Source organism: Grus americana, chromosome 1 (genome assembly GCF_028858705.1).
Source record: "Grus americana isolate bGruAme1 chromosome 1, bGruAme1.mat, whole genome shotgun sequence".
Lineage (NCBI taxonomy): Eukaryota > Metazoa > Chordata > Aves > Gruiformes > Gruidae > Grus > Grus americana.
Window position 1 is genome coordinate 188,718,717 of NC_072852.1, and position 17,151 is coordinate 188,735,867.

Sequence of the window (17,151 nt, forward strand, 5' to 3'; positions counted from 1 at the left end):
TAAGTACTAAAGTGTATTTTTAAGTGCTTTGGGTTATTAGAATCATTACAGAGTGCTTTGAAATGCTCACACCCTTTACCAGCCCAGTGCTATCCTTGCTCCTGCACTCCTGGCTGTTTGCTGAGCTGCGTCACCTCACTCTGCTCTGCCTGAAAAATTTGTTTTGACATGAGCCTGTGCCTCCTGTCAGCCCGGGGGAAGGGCTAGGGTCCCCTCCCTCAGACTTGCGAGCATCAATCAGCATTAATTCCCTCCTCAGGAGAGTAAGAACTGCTGCAGGGAGCATTGCATTGAGCTGCCACCTCTGCAGCTTGTTTCTTGGTTGGAAGAGATGGAATTGGGTGAAGCTTTGACCATCTAGAAGTAAAATTGGTCCCTGCTGTGCCTCCTGCCTTGCTGCCTTGGGTTGCCCGCGTGGGCATATGCAGGCGTCTTGATTCATAGTCACCACAGAGGGGGATCACTGCGGTGATCGGGGCTGGCGGCTACACCAGTCAGCAGTGTGGCTGAAGGGAGTGAGTCTGTAGCATGAAGCAGGTGATGCCAAAGGCTTGACCCACCAAGGGTTTTACATCCACCTAGTTCTAGCATGGGCATGTGGACTGAAGGCCTGTTAGCTGGTGGAGTGCCTCAGGGCTGTTCCTACAGTTCGTTTTCCTGTTTAACTTCATCTGAAAGGAATCCACTCAATGCACTCCAAGACTGGCTTGTGTCACAGAGCCGCATGCAGTAAGCGGGGACAGATGAGAGATGTGTTTCAGAAGGGCTCTTGAACTGAAATATCATTGTAGACACACAGTGAGCAGTCAGTGGGGCACGGTCAGCCATCTAGCAATGGGACAGCCTTCCCAAAGCCACGTTTAATGCAAGGACTACTCTGAAAAGCTTTGCAGACTAAATAATAGATTTTTTTGTTTCAGCCATTCTGCCTGCGAACCAGACTTCAAATATCTGTTTGGCTTTAATTTGCTAAATCCAGTAAGCGACATTGCTTGGGGACTAGAAAAGCAAAGAAGGCAGATGGTGCGTGCCAATTTCTAATAGATCTGGATTACCATATCATTAATGAAGATGGTCACAGTGCCACATGTGCAAAGCCAAACTCCATTGTGCACAGAAAGAGAATAGCAGGGAATTGTTGTCAAACACTTGCCGATCTTCCTTGGGATCCTTCTGTTTTCTGAGGCCTGCACAACTATCTGCTAACACACCGGTTTTGTACATTGCATACGTATACACAGGTAACATCTGGGCTCAAGCATTTTCAGGTACTGGGCAGAATGTGCTGCTCCGTGTTTTGCAGTTTTGCTCCCTTTTTGAGGGAATGAGGTATCTTTCACTGGAACCCACCTCCTTCTGATAATGTGATGGATACAAGTAGAGCCAAGACAGGGGTCCTTACCTTCACGACATGCCAAAACACTCCCTTGAAATTCCAATCACCAATGTGCTGGTCGCAGTCAGAGACTAGTCCTACAGCCCTGGGTGAGAAGGCGAAGGGCAGCGAAGTCTTCGGTGCAGGGACAGAACAGGCAAAGAGCTGCTGCGCTGATTCCGCGGCGGGCTTAACGAACCCGAGCCAGCCAAGCCTCCCCAGTTTGGTTCCCAGCTCTAAACTGGAACTATTTTGCCTTCGCTGCGGCTCCTGCTCCTTACGGGCAGGACTGAGGGAGGCTGCGGCGCTGCAGCGTGGCCGTCAGGGGGCGCTGTGAGGAGGGGAATGGGCCCCGCTCGGGTCCCGGCTCCCTGCGCGGGGGGTGGCGGCGGGGGGGGGGTCGGTTCGTGTGCCGCAGCGGGGAGGTGTTTTACCACACACCGCAAGAGGCATGCGGAATACCCTGCTGCTGCTGCGGGCAGCACAAGATAAAGGTGTGCTGATGCTCGCTGTAAATGCCAGAACACTTGAGACGGCTCAAAACTCGTAAATAAGAAGAGGGGGGAAAATGGGGCTGGCGCGACTGCCGCGTAGGAACGGGCATTGCTTGACTCGCAACAGCACGGGCTGAACCGTGTTTGGGCTGGGAGCGGGCATGCAAAGCACTGCGCACGGCTTTTCCCTGGGGTGTTTTGCAGTGTGACACTTATCTTCTGCGCTCCAAGTATCATCTGTTTGTACCTGAAATTTTCCACTTCGCTTTTCCGAGGAGCCAGGCTCTGCCTCAGCACTGGGCGTCTACCTGAAGCTACAGGACCACTGTGCGTTATTCCCACCACTGCTGAAGGGATGGGGTCTGCTCCAGTTTTAATGCAGATAGTACTTCTGCAACATGTTAATCACTGGCACTAGAGAGGTATATTAACAACAACGAAGCCTTTGCAGTCTGCCTGCATTTTTTTGTCCTCTTTCGCCTTCATTGCTCAACTATCTCTACTTTGGCTCTGGTGAGGTCACCTCACCACTTTGCCAGTAAATTTTTCCCCCAGGGCAGCTAAATTTCTAACTTGGAGGAAAAATAAGGGGTTGAAGAAGCCTGGGGAAATCATGAAGCATTGGAGCAATAACTTAAGCAAGAGCTGGGCCTTAGGCACATGTCATACAAATGCCAGCATTGACACATTCCACTCCCAAGCCCCAGTGTCCTTTCAGAAATACCTGAAAGATGTATGTAAGATAGTATGAATGCCAGGGCATTCACCTGCAGTTACTCTTCCATTCCCATTGTGGGGCAAGACAAATTTAGCTAGAGAAAACAAAAACTAGTGGAAGCAGGGGAGCTTAGCTGTATGGCTAGAAGTGGTATTTATTAGCAGGAGAGCTGGGTCTTTTGTTGGAATGAACATATGTCTCTCCTCCCTCTGCAATGCCTGCTGTCCCCTGGGACATGCTGCTTTCTTGCTTGCCAGTAGGCTTGTCCCCAGTGTCGCTTTCCTTTAAGCCTTTGACAGGAAGCGTGAGGCATTGCTGTCAGCCCACAGCGAGAACCTGCTCTATCCCATGAGCTAATTGTGGCTCTGCCCTTGACACTCCTCGGGGCACAAGGCGAGTCTGTCTGTGAATATCATTTTTCCCCCACACACACCCAGTTTTAAAGTGGGGAGGAGGTGCCTTTCTCCACTTCCCTCATGGGAGTTCGTGAGACCTGCTCCCTGCAGGCTCCTGCTTGTCCTACGCACACAAGAGCCCGTTGGGCATCTGACCATCTGCCTGAGCAAATGACGGGTTTGTTTGCTCCCCGCTAGCTGCCGGGGCAGGGCTGTGTCTGGGTGTGCCGCCTGCTGAAAAGCTAACCCTGACTGCATGTTTGCACAAATCTCTGAACAGATGCAATGGGCTCTGCTTTGACAGGGGTATTTTTAAATCCGCTCCAAACCCTTGTCAAGCCAGCTGTTCTGCAAGCGAGTTGAAGGGCATTGCCAAAGCCATGCATTAGTAGAGGTAACGTACCCAGCAATTTGGAAAAAAAGGGCCTCTATTCTTAAGAGTTGAGCAAAGCACTTCATGGCCCCAAAGACATGGTCCTGTCTTCTCTGTGCCCTCAGAAGAAATAACTCCATTCATTACCAGACTGGTGGGTCTCCCCAGGAGAGCTGCACTGGGGAGTTGGCTGGTTTTTATTTCTTTAACTATGAGGATCTGGGCTGTGGTGCCGTGACTGGGCTGGTGCCTGTCATGCAGCCAAAAGACTTTGTTTCTACCCGTCACCTTGGTGTTCAGGTGCTTCTTGTGTCCAACTACTCATAAAGCCTCAACATGCTGGAGGTGCCTGCTGGCACAGTGTGATAGTTAAAACATATAGGTTACACATTTGGCCATGGACAATGAGGCTTCATTGCCACACCTGGGGAGAGGATGTGAAGAAAAGCACATGCCATCCCACAGCCCTACAAGCAGCACTACCAAGGAGCAAAACAGGCACACCAAGGGAGGGAAGAGGTTGAGGTGGCATGGGGGACACACACTGGGCTGTACCTCACGTGCTGCACTGCAGCAGGTATCTGCAGTCTCACAGATGACCAGCGCAGCGCGATGCTTTCCTGGAGCTAAGGCTCAGTAGCAAAGCCCTCCCAGCTGTTGCCAGTGCTATCCGGTGATGATGGGGCTCTTCTAGCAATGGCGAATTACAGTGTTCAGCTGCATGATGCAAAGCAGAACACTGTTTCACAGCATGTGCTAGGACACCCCCTTGTCCCTAGTACCCCAGTCAATACTAAGCCCCATAAGTGTGGGTGTTGGGGGCCCGAGGAGCCGCCTCCCCACTGTGGCATGGCTGGGCATGGCCATGGCTTGGCCAGAGCCGAGCTGGCGCTGCACCGTTGGCACAAGCTTGCCCCATGCTGCCACTCGTGACGACACAGCCTGGGGTGGAAAAGGTTACTTTTACTGTGGCTTTGCAAAGCCACTCACAACCGATGCCATAGGAGAGGGGTTGCTTGTTTGATTGTTTTTCCTCCTTTCCCACTCCTGGAAAAAGAGGCCAGCGCCAGGCAGGCGCCGTGGTGCAGGACCATCAGTCAGAGGGGCTGCGCTCGCCGCCTGCCTCTCCCCGGGGCTCTCAGGGAAGCCGGGCCAAGCCACAGCCCTGCGAGATGCTTGGCTTACAGCTGAACAACACAGCCAAAACCGCTACCCTTGTCCTGGGTTTTCCCTTAGCCTCCTCCCACGTTGCCTGCCCAGCGCCAACCATGCTCAGAGCTGCCTTGACGGCTGCTGCCTCGTGGCCTCACGCACCGCAGGCTGAGGGACTCCAGCCTTTGCCAGAGGCAAGGCTCCCCTTCAGCAGGGGCTGGGGTGGCAGGGACTTGAACTCTTTCTCTTGCCCAGGCCACAGCAGCTCTCACCAGCGGGACTGCCTCTCTCGCTGTGGGGTTGGACCTCCTGCTAGAGGCTCTGGGACACCTCACGCCCAGTCTTAACAGCTTGTGCTGCTCCATTTAGTGCGTGTGTATGGAATAAATGTGTAGTGAGCCTGAGTGGGTAACTCCATAGCTCACTGGGTTTGTCGCTCAGTGGGAGCAGAGCCCTGGATTTGCCCTAAACAGGTAAAAAGGCTGGCTGAGCTCTCTGTTAAGGGGCTGGCTGGAGGACCACATCAGTTCCTGAGACTGGGCCTGCATTTACACCAAAAACTGGTGTAAACCAGCAGCCCCAGGACTTAGGCTCCAGCAGTGAGGGCCTTTAGGAGCCTGCATTCGTCATCGGCCATCAGAGAGTGCTGGGTGTCTCCTCTCAGACCCCAGGAGCACCGCAGCCCGGCAGAACTTCTGCCACCTATCCATCTGCTCTGACAGAAAAGCCACCGGTCACTTAGGTCCGTCAGCATAAGAGCTATGAAACGGGCTTTCATTGCTTGGCAGTAAATGCAACGAATCCTTATTGTCTATATAGTCCTTTGCTGCTTGATGCTCTTCAGCTGCAGGTTGTGTGTACAAGTCCAGTGGGTGATGCTCCAGGCAAATGCAGAGCGAGCTCCACACACGGAAAGTGGCAGGTGCCAAAATGAAAGTCCAAAAATGGTGGAAGGCCATGGAAACCTATATTTTTATGCAAGAATGCTTAGACAAGAAGGAGGAGAGCTAGGTACAATTCTCTTTCATGTCATAGAGACCAAAACCCGTATTCCCCTCTGTCTTACAACAGCCTGCATCCCCAGACATAAGATGTTCTGCAGGAAGGTGCTTCCAGCCAAAATGTTGAAGTGCTTCTACTTCAAACAGAAAAATGAAGCATTTGTTGGCCCACAGAAAAAGCCTCTCTACTGACCAAACATCATTGCACCCTTTGGAAAGAGGCCTGGGTTCTCTTAGCTCCAATTTCATAGACAAGAGCAAATCACGCATTAAGAGAACAAATGGGATCCCTATCTCCTGTCCCTCATGCAAGTGCTTTTATCATTAGATTACAAGGTCCAAGTCATTCTTTCCTTCTCATCTGATCTTGTCCCTAGAGCATATAGATTAAGAGGCTCAAGTGGTCTTAACACCCATGTTTCTTGAAGGCCAGAGTCCTGCATCCTCCCCCTGGGTTCACACCTGCCGGCGTACGTGCCATTACAGGCAGGGGAGGCTGTTGCCACTTCTAACCAGATTTCTCTTAGTAGCACAAGCTGCCCAAATCCCAGGACAGAAGCTTCTGGTTCAAAGATTCCTGGCACTCTGCTGTATCAAATAAGGTTTTATGTGCAGGATCATACATCACATCTTGGCAGAGATTCATTTGTACGATCCAAACCCCCCTGAATGCTGGATGGGGACTGGAATTGAGAGGCTGCAGCCTGAGCATCCTCCAGCTTCTTTCTCTCTCCAGACTACAATCTTCTTCCCTGTCCTCACTCTGATGGACTGTGTCCTGCAATCACACAGCTCCCCCAGATATTAATTTCAGAGAAATTGTGAGTTCCTGGTGGGAGCAGTTGCTTAGGCAGAAGAACCACCTTGATTGAATGCACCAAAGGAAATTGGGAGTTCTATGGTTATTTCAAAGTTGCATTAGAAAAGATCTCATTTTTCATTTAATTAGGGATGTGTTCCCACCTGCTGTGAAATATTATTATGGTGCTTAATTTCATCTTCACCATTTCTTTTGCTTTTTCTCCTTTCAAAGTGCTAAGCGAGTTGAGCTTGGGGAAGACTTAATTCTTTTGAGGCGTGTTGGCAATATCTACTTCAGGACCAGCTTCTTGTATGATAAGCTGCAAGGGGCCTGGCACATGTCATTTTACTGTAAACCCACTCTTTTTTCCCCCTTTCTCTTGCAGATTCCTTTTTCACAAGCCCTCCTTACCACTTACTCGCGTGGTCTGCTGACAGCTTGCACTGGAAAAGGCTGGCTTTGCGGGGATGGGGCCCATCGCTCGGTTCCCCGTTGGCCTGCCACATCTCCGCCTACACAAACACCGGGGGTGTGGGTGTAATTTTGCTCCTTGTACTACAGCCAGTTTCTGATGTCTTCAAAGTGCTCTTCTGTGCCCAGACCACGCAGACAAGAGCATCTCACAGTGTTGACCACCCTCACAGATGCACTGGGCACCTCCGCATGGGTTACCCTCATGCTGTCAAGGCCAGGCATTCCCCAGCAATACACCATTAGACACTTTTTCCGAGCACAGGCTGGAAGCCCGATGTTCTCATGTGACTCCAGAGGCTGAGGCAATGGACACGTGTCTCTGTGTTAATCCAGCCCTGGAGACAGCCCCACCCCGGGAGCTCAGAGCACAGCCAAGCACCCTTCGGTTTCAGGCTCCAAATCTCAGAGGATCAGACTTAAATGACTAGCTCAGAGGACTGCGGTTCTGGGGACGGTCCTTTATCGACCCGCAAGCTACCACCGATAGTGAGCACTACCCACGAGGCTGGGGGAGAGCATCGCAGTCAGGCTCAGCTGGACTGCAGCCGGGGTTGCCAGGCCCCCTGCCAGCCAGGGCTGCAGATGTGCTGCTTGCAGAGTGCATTAGCTCTGGAGAAAGTGCTCACTTCTCTCTCTCTCTCTCTCTCTCCATCTGCTGAAACTGGTTGGCAAAGGAGAAAAAGAATTTAGCACTGTATGGAGTCTGGCTATCCAGAAAGGCAAGAAGAAAAAAACCAGAGATATAAATAAAGGGTGATCAGTAATCATGCCTTTAATAGCTTGTAAATATTTTTTTTTTAATTCCAGGCAACTAAGATGTACATTTGTTGTGTATATCTGGCATCTGAAAAAAACATGAGTCCACAATCTGTTCCATTTCATCCCTTTTCTAAAGCACATAAATTAAAGTATCAGTCACCCCGATATACAACAGTTTTATGAAGGAAAATGTTCTGGTTTTACAGTTCAGTGTCACCTTTTTATCTGAAGCATTAACTAGAGTTTTAGCTAGATAACTGTCTTACAACAAATAGGAAAAACCCAGAACTTAGGCTGTCCAGAAAAATTCAAGAATTTTCCATTCCCTGCTCTCAAACTCCACTTCCTAACAAAGCATCAGAATTACCTTTTCATTTCCTGCTAGAAAACAAAAGACCCCAAAAATTCTTCAAACACACCTGGGAAACACTGTTTGGACCACAGAGCTTATTAAACTTTAAAACATAAACAGTGCAATGATTTCCCCTTCGACAACTTCAACGCAGAACCTGAATTCACACAGGATGAACAAGGATAGAAAATGCCAGACTACATGTTGCCTTTGGTGCCTGGGGCTGCTAAATGGCCTCCCACCCTTGATTTAAGAATCCAATTAATGCTCTCAGCTTTGAGAGCACCTGCAGACTCGGGGACCCCAGGGCACTCGGCAGTTGAGGCTGAGGCCGTTTCAGCATCCCCTTGCTGAATTTGGCTCAACCCCACCTCACACAGCTGGGATTTAAATCCAGATGGGAAGTTGCTGAGCTCCATCCTCTCGCTGGGTGCTGGGGCTCAGCGCTTGGCGTGATTCAGCCACGTAGCTCTGGCCACCACCCAAAATTATTCCCACTAAAACTGGGGACAGGCTCCTTGCCGATTTTAGTAGGTGCAGGATGACTTTATTAGCATAGATCTTGATGGAGGGGGGTTGCTCTTGCCTTCTTCCCATTGCGGGGTACATGGGCACCGTGTACCTGGGGCTGCTCCTCATCGGTCTGTTTGGGAGCTGGTGGGAATAGCTGGTGCGAATAGCTGGTGCTCTAGCATAAGGTAGATCACTGTCCTGGTTTTGGCTGGGATAGAGTTAATTTTCTTCCTAGCAGCTGGTATAATGCTGTGGTTTGGATTTAGGATGAGAATAATGTTGATAACACACTGATATTTCAGTTGTTGCCAAGCAGTCAAGGACTTTTCAGCTTCTCACACTGCCCTGCCAACGGGAAGGCAGGGGGGCCCAAGAAGCTGGGAGGGGACGCAGCGAGGACAGCTGACCCAAACTGGCTACAGGGATATTCCATACCATATGATGTCATGCTTAGTATATAACTGGGGGGAGCTGGCCATGAGGCGCACAGCTCAGGAAGTAGCCGAGCAATTGGTTCCAGGTGGTGAGCAATTGTGCCGTGCATCACTTGTTTTGTATATTCTTTTATCATTATTATTATTATTATTCTCTTCCTTTTTCTGTCCTATTAAACTGTCTTTATCTCAACCTTTTTCTTTTCTATTCTCTCCTCCATCCCACTGTGGGGGGGGGAGTGAGCAAACAGCTATGTGGTTGTTTTAGCTGCCTGTCGGGTTAAACCACGACGATCATGTACAGGAAAAGGGGAGGCAGGTAGAAACAGCTCATCTGGCTGATGTCTTCATCCATTCCCTAGCATTTAATAGAAAACCTCTGATCTAGGGGAAAAAGAAAACTTAAAGATGAAAGAACACAAAAATAAAGCAAAAACGTGACCTTTACTGCTTTTTCATCTCCCACTGTTTTGACTAAGAAACCCAATCTCTAGGTGCAGCTAACTCCAGAGACAAATGTACTCTTTCACAGTCTTGTGTGTGTGCAGCACTAGAACGAAGTCACAACTACAGGTGCAAAGGAACAATGTTACAGTCCTCAGAAGACCTACTCTGTGCACTCACCAACAGCTTGAGTTTGTTGATGAAGTTAAGCAAAGAGGTTCCTTCTTCTTAAGCATAAATGAAAATCTGTCAAACCAGCTTCTATTACAGAGAGATTCTAAACTGACATAAATAATTATAGTTTTGATTAAAAATAATATATTATTCTAGGTTGTTTTTTTTTTAGTTTTCATGTAAAACCCCTATACTCTTGACATCTAGGAACAAAGACAAAATAAAAACCAGGCACTTGCTGTGCCTTCTCAAGCACTATTGTGGTGTTTAAGGGACACAGAGGAACTTAACAAATGAGATTAATGCCTACAGTGGAAAACGAGAGGACTTCTTCATGCCGTTGGCTTTTTCAAGTCTCGGATCTGCTTAATCAGGTAGTTCTTCTCATCAGTGAATTGTTCGTCATCCGTCCTCTCTTTCTGGAAATTGCTCAGAAACTCAATTAGCTTGGGTTGGTTTTTCAACAGGATCTCCACAATAGGCTGTGTTTTGTTTGGACTGGCCACAAAAACCTAACATGCAAACAAAACCAGGCACAGTGAGAGAGAGAGAGAGAGAGGGAGAGAGAGAGAGGAACATCAGTCACAATATCGCCGTAACGTATTTTCTAACAAGTCAGCCGAAGGCTGGCAGGCAGATACTCCGCCGCTACACCCCTTGTCCCGAGGCAGAAAAAGAGGAGTTACAAATGTATTGGTTCGACAGCAAACTGAAGCAAAGCTATGCCTGTGTGTGGTATCGCTTCCCTTTAATTTTTGCTCTTTGTTGATAAAACGTTTGATTGTAAACCCAGCTGTTGAGAGCGGGCTATCAATTCTCAGCCTCTTCCACATGCAAGACTTAAATACACATAAATTAATTATCAGAACGGAAAAGCTTTGTGTCAGTATTGATATCATTTCCATACTAAACCAGGCCTAAAATTAGACTTGCCAGCTTTGGTTTGGTTTGCAAAAATATGTCAGAGGCTCCACTTCCCTCTGCCTAATCCATTCATGGGAGCGTGGAAATTTCCAGCAGCAGGAGCAGGAACGCCGTGGTGCGCCCGGCACCTTGGCTGCCCTCGCCGAGCAGAGGAGGGTGGCAATGCAGGGAGGTGACGGGAGACACAGATACTTACCTGGCACAGCCAGCCCAGCGCTGTGGGCTTACTGCTCTTCTCAAATAATAGTTTTTAAGGATAAACCTAGCTGTGCTCTGATTTTTCCCCCTGTAATGCCTAAAGCCACAGAGTTTTCCAGCTCTGAACACAACCCCCTACACCACGACACTGTTTCTTTAACATTTTCTCTGCCTTACGCGGTGACTGAGGACAGGAAACTTAAAGCCGGTTGTAAAGGCAAGCGGTGACAAGTTCTTCCCAGGGTCCTTAGGATGCCGTGGAGATGCGGGCCCTGCGGACGTCAGTCATGGGGAGCAGACAGGGCGGGGGGCTGGCAGCGGGAACACAAGAGCAGCACACCCCCGGTCGCCCCGGGAGGAGCTCCCACGTCTGGCTCGCACGGAGGTTACCATGGCTGGTCAACAAAACACTGCCTGAGCGCTTGTGCAACAACATAAATAACACAAGTTATTCTCTACCCGACGAGAAGAAATTAAGGATGGACAGGACTGGAAAAGGTCCAGTTTCCCTCCAAGCCTGTTCAAACCAGAATGAAAACAAACATCTGCTGACAGTACAGAATGGCACGTTGTCCGGCTGAGCGCAGGCGGCACCACCACTTGCCTAGCCCCGGAGCTGCTGGCTCCAGACCTGGGGCTCTTCTGCAGGTTCATTTATCTCTGCTGAGATTGTGCCCACACGAAAACCTTGGCCACATCCAGCTGCGCAGGGAGGTGCTGTGTTGTCCCTTGCCCCCAGAAATAACACCTGGTAAAGCCTGGGAGAGGATTTAGACTGGACCCATCATTGGGCTTCGTACCACCCCCCCCAATCAGGGGATTTTATACAAGTGGTGTGGAAAATGCCATGCAAGGGAAATGTGGGGAAGGAATGGGCCTCAGCACACACTAACAGTGCCACACAAAGTACTTCTGCCCAGACAGAGAAGTAAAACTAATTTTTTTATTATTCAGTAAAGGTGAGGCAAAGCATCTACTCTTAAACCCTGGCATCCTGATGCCATAAGAGCCCTAATCCCTGCCTGTGCTTTTGTCTCCTGTGGATCCCTCCTCCTCAGATGGCTCCTAGGAGTCCCTGCTTCAAGGTACTTTTCCCTCTACTCTGGGAAAAGAGCTGCAACCTCTGCCATGCTGGCTGAACACTCTCTAGCCCATGCCCAAAGTCTTTTACAAAGTTTTCCTTGATCTAGTGGCCAGATGGTGGTCCCTGTGACAGTATATTATCTCCAGTTATTCACACCCTCTTTGCACAGGCCTCCACATCGCCTTTCTCTGATTACTCTGAGCTATAATCTCAAATAATTTATTTTTATGCCTACTTGCCACCTAAAACTTCTTAAGAGTAGCACCAACAGCCCCAACTCCCAAGGATCCCTTCAGAGCAGCCACCCGAAAATAACAGCTTTCCTGCACGATGCTCCAAGCACTCAAAGTGCAATGTCTTACCACAGACACATCTGTCAGCGCGTCGGACAGCCAGTTCACAGCTCTCACTACTCTTAATGGACTCTCCATAGCCAATTGTTCTGTCGCTGCCTGCAACATTTGAAAGAAATATCCCTTCCCTTGCAAATAACTTTGATATGCTGCTATTGATGCATCGGTTCCCCATATGAGAAATAAAGGTTTGGGGGATGTAAATCACTACTGAATGTACTCTACAGCTTTCCAGTCTGTGCCTTATCTAGGGAACATGAATCCTGAAATCTCGTGGGTACGAATGTTTGGCTCAGGCTGAGACTGCAGCAGTTCCTGCTCTCAGTTCCAGTAGTCCCACGGTGCAGCTCCCCACGTGCTGACCTACTCCAGGTCACCACGCTGATGGAGGCTTGATAGTTCCACAATTCGCACTGTGATAAGTCCCAGGTCATCTGGACAAGCTTTGAAAAAAGCAGTATGTAAGCTTACAGGCAGGGATGAGGAGAGTAACTGTTACAGATCTTCATTAAAAGTTTTACATTTTGGAGTTCAGTTTGCTCTTTGTGATCAGGAGAAGAAACCAAGCAAGTACACTGACATTGACAGGACCCACATTTTCAGAAATAATCTGATTACAGCCTGACCCTGAAGTGCCGAAAATCTTCCTTCAATGACTGTTAGGCCTCCTTATACAGATAACTGGAGGCTGACTCTCAAAATGAAGAAATCTAAATCATTCTTCTTGTAAAAGCTACGTGGTCTGTAAACAGAACTGGAAACCAGTAAATACCAGCATTTCATATTGGTCCTACAACTAGTATTACCATAGCAAATAATAAAAGAACTTAGTTTAAAGAAGACATCACATCCTGTTTATCTTCCTGCTCGATTATTTATAGATTATAATCTTCCCCTTGAAAAACCGTCAAACTGAACATTCAAACAAAGATCATCTTGACTGCCAGTCTTGCTCAGTGTCAACAGGGACTCATAAAGAGAGAATGTTAAAGGACCAAAAAATTCCTGAAATGTTATTCAATACTTTGGCTAAGCAAACAGAATCAATTCTGCCAGTATCAACTAATCAGCTTCACAAAGCCCAGGATTAGGACCACCATGAGATTTTACTTTTAAAAGAGCCCCCCACATTCAGAACTCTGTGTCATTACAGAGGAGGAGATAAATCCCTGAAAACAGAAATTATTATTAATGCTATCTGAAACATTTCTTCTGAAATGAAATGTAACTGAAGCTAAAACACTTCAGAGAGAACTTTGTTTCACCTATTGTTTTATTATGAAAGGCTGTGTGTTCTAGAGCACTTAATTCAGATATCTGAGACAGAGACCAAAATAAAGACAGTACTCATATTAAAATTCCAACTCTAAAAATAGTTGTTTCAGCACAGTTCCGTTTTGTGAATATTTGCAAAAGGCCTGGAAGGAAAATCAACTCTGAAGCTTCAGAAGTTGTCCAAAGTGGAACTGTTGCTCTCTTCTCCATTAAAACTCATACACTGAATTTCTTCAAACGAAATACCAAAAGCACTTGATTAGAGAATCTGACCTTGTTTCCTTACAACTAACAACCAGGCATCACAGGGGCTACGGCAGAGCAAAAACGATTACGGAAGTTGGATACCCTGGATTGGGTATTTTAAGACTTACTCAGGGGTCACGCACAATCTTACTGTGTCAGGAAAATGCACACAGAAGTGCCTTACAGTTCATGTTGCTTATAGCGTAGGGCTTCATATAAACCCTTCTTGCCCTATAAACTCTCCAGCTAAGACACAAGAGAGGACACATCCCCACAGACATGGTTTCAGCTTTGTACCAAGAAGAAACTGTCAGTACGGTCAAATTATGTGCGATCATTTGGAGAGCAAGCTGCAGGAGGTAGCTCTGTAATGTGCATGAAAGAGAATGGAAAAATGAAACTAAGGTCACAAAACACAGTGTACCCATTCTATTTTTAGATTTAAACAGTAAAATATATCTTGCTAAATGTCTGCCTAAGAACAAGAAAGTTGCATAATCCCAATTCACTGCTACAGGGTGTTTTCTTCCAAATAATCTAATTGTTTATGTGAAAGCCAAGAAAGCTTGTTATTGGCCTTTATTTGTAAATGCATAAGGTCAAAGGAATACCTGCACCATGTTCACGTATGTCTGAAAGCTTTGCTCTCCCCTACAGGCAAACTCAAAGCAGCCTCCACTAATAACTCTCACAAATCCATCACAGGAGCTGGATAGCCCTGCCCAACATGTGGTCACAGAGTCACAGATTGGTAGAGGTTGGAAGGCACCTCAGGAGATCACCTAGTCCAACCCCCCTGCTAAAGCAGGATCACCTAGAGCAGGTTGCACAGGATCACGTCCAGGCGGGTTTTGAATATCTCCAGAGAAGGAGACTCCGCAACCTCTCTGGGCAGCCTGTCCCAGTGCTCGGTCACCCTCATAGTTAAGAAGTTTTTCCTTATATTGAGATGGAACTCACGCTCCTACAAAATATTTTTGCACTAGAGGTGTTCATTGTTTTAATCTCTAACAGGTTTGAATCTTCAATAATTAGAAATTGCCTCAGAGAGGTAAGAGTCATATGCCTTTTTTTGGGTCAGCTGGGGCATGGGAGTGTTGAAATCTGGATGCTTACAAAACAAGCACTTTTTCATTTCAAATGTGTCTAACTGGTGAAACATCTAAATCAGGTAATTTAAACCCAAATCTTTTGGCAGCTCAGACAGAGAAGCAAGTATCGACTTCTCAGCAGACCTGTGATTTCAAATCACTGTGGTTAGTCTACTGTAATTTCAACCAGTACTACACAGGTATTTTGCAAGCACAATTTAAAAATGTAGGCACAGTTTAAAATTTATGAGATTAAAAGCTGAGGACAAGATTCCTCTCCCAGTTACATTAGCATGGAATTATTACAGCTGACAAGAGAAACAGGCTGAGGGACACTAACCCGGAAACAGGAGGCAGGGACACTGCAGAACAGGGCACAACCAGCCAGAAGTGTTTTCCTCCATTCTCTAAAACATTTAAGGTAGTAGTTCGCAAGAAGTTAGAATTCAATTTAAGAAGTGAAATCAGAGGAAAATGCTCTTTTCTGACCCGCTCCACAAAGCTAATTGACAATGCATGTTCTAAAAGATACCCTCTACCTGCCCACCAGGGAGAAGCTGAATGCTTCCACATCCAGCTGACCCAGATCCCCGGTGAGGACCTGAGAAGGGGAGCTCTGCTGCACCTCTAGAGTTACTGTAATGTGCTGCCAGTGGTTAGAAACAAGCAATTTCCAGCTGATCTGGTTCTGTTCTGAGTCTGCAGTTTCCCCACAACAATGTCCACATGGTAGCAATTGCAAGTGGTCAAGCAAGGCTGAGCCTACAATATCTCCACTCTAACTGGAAATGGGACACAGCATACTGGAAAAGGAAAGGAAGGGAGGAATTGGAAGGCAGAATGGGAGAAACAGCAATGCGTGACATGGTTGCACACTGGAATCCTTTTAAGTTATTCCAAATCCTTTTGAAATGCCTCTTAAAATAAGCAAAATCAGCTTTTCCCAAGGCCTGGGCCATGCCTATCATTAATTCAGGAACAGCAACTCATACGTTTCATACATAAAAACCTAGCATTTATTCACAGAGTGGCTAAGAGAGCCCAATCCTCTCATCCCTTCCCTCCATAGGCATCTCAAAGGCTGCAAGTGGTTTGAGCCTGACTGCTCTCTTATCTTGGAGCTACATACCTCCTGATAAGGAGGAGGAGTAGAAGTTACTCACAGTGGTTCAGTTGACTATGAAGGAAGTCAGCAAGGGAACAGCTTGCTTATTTCAGGGAAGGAATTTTTTTTTTAATCCTCCTTAAAGCTTTTTTTTTTTTTTTTTTTTTTTTAAACGAAAAACTTTTTGGAGAAGCTGCACATCCTCTAAGCCTCCACACTGAAGATCTGAAAGCTTTTTTCCAAATCGGAAATGGCTGAAGTACAAAACTCAACAAGTTACCCTGAATTTGTGGAGGCTGGTGTAACCTTTTTGCAATAGCATGCGTGCCTTTTGCTGTGATCTGGTATCTTTCTTAACCATCTTGGGGAAGGATATCCGTACAGGTTCAATATTACTCTTCTGAAAATCATTAACTCTATTTACATAGCTTGAAATTAATGTGTTCATTCCAAATTAAAGGTAGGTTTGCATATAACAATCCAACTCACACTCTGTCCCAGAGCAGTGAACTTTTTTGATAGGAAAATGGTAAACTTTTCACTTATTAATCATCATGAAAAAGGGGACACTGGTTGAGTCTGGTAATTGTTTAAGACTGCATTAATGATCACTGCAAAAGGACGGAAGGATTAAACTCATTTCAAGCTCAGATTTACCAAATCTTTTTAATACCTTTAAAAGCAAATTGTGTCCGCACTAATGCACAGCACCATCACCATCTATTTTTAGAATTAATGCAGAGTTTTAAGACTTTTTTTTTTTTTAAATATTTACCCAGAATCACATAGTAAAATGACCTAAGAGTTGGGGGAAGGTACCCTGGATACTACCTAGCAGCTGTGTATTTTGTTACCTGTAGCATCCACCTCTTCACTACTTGAGTGACAACCCTCAGCCCAAACCAAAGTGATGTTTCTTTAGATCTCACCTGAAGTAAATCTCCTGGTTTTGGCTGGGATAGAGTTAATTTTCTTCCTAGTAGCTGGTATAGTGCTGTGTTTTGAATTTAGTATGAGAATAATGTTGATAACACACTGATGTTTTAGTTGTTGCTAAGCAGTGCTTATACCGAGTCAAGGACTTTTCAGCTTCTCATGCCCTGCTAGCGAAAAGGCTGGAGATGCACAAGAAGCTGGGGCAGGGGGGCACAGCCAGGACAGCTGACCCAGACTGGCCAAAGGGACATTCCATACCATATGACGTCATGGTCAATATATAACTGGGGGGAATCGGCCAGGCTGGGGTTTGCAGCTCGGGGATGATTGGTCAGTGGGTGGTGAGCCATTGCATTGTGCTTCACCTGTTTTGTATATTCTGTTATTATTGTTTTCTCTTCCTTTGCTGTCCTATTAAACTGTCTTTATCTCAACCCACGAGTTTTACTTTTTTTTTGCCCCCTCGATTCTCTCCCCCA

The 17,151-nt window shown here is 47.0% G+C and overlaps 1 protein-coding gene across 1 annotated transcript in view; it reads right to left on the bottom strand.

Annotated features, from left to right (window-relative positions):
- Window positions 1-7,531: 7,531 nt before the first annotated feature.
- Window positions 7,532-17,151, bottom strand: part of CAB39L (calcium binding protein 39 like) — a 46,685-nt gene continuing 37,065 nt past the window's right edge. The window contains exon 10 of the mRNA XM_054830279.1: window positions 7,532-9,972. Within this exon, the coding sequence (XP_054686254.1) occupies window positions 9,793-9,972 (180 nt within the window). The 3' untranslated portion in view covers window positions 7,532-9,792. The remainder of the gene's footprint in view (window positions 9,973-17,151) is intronic.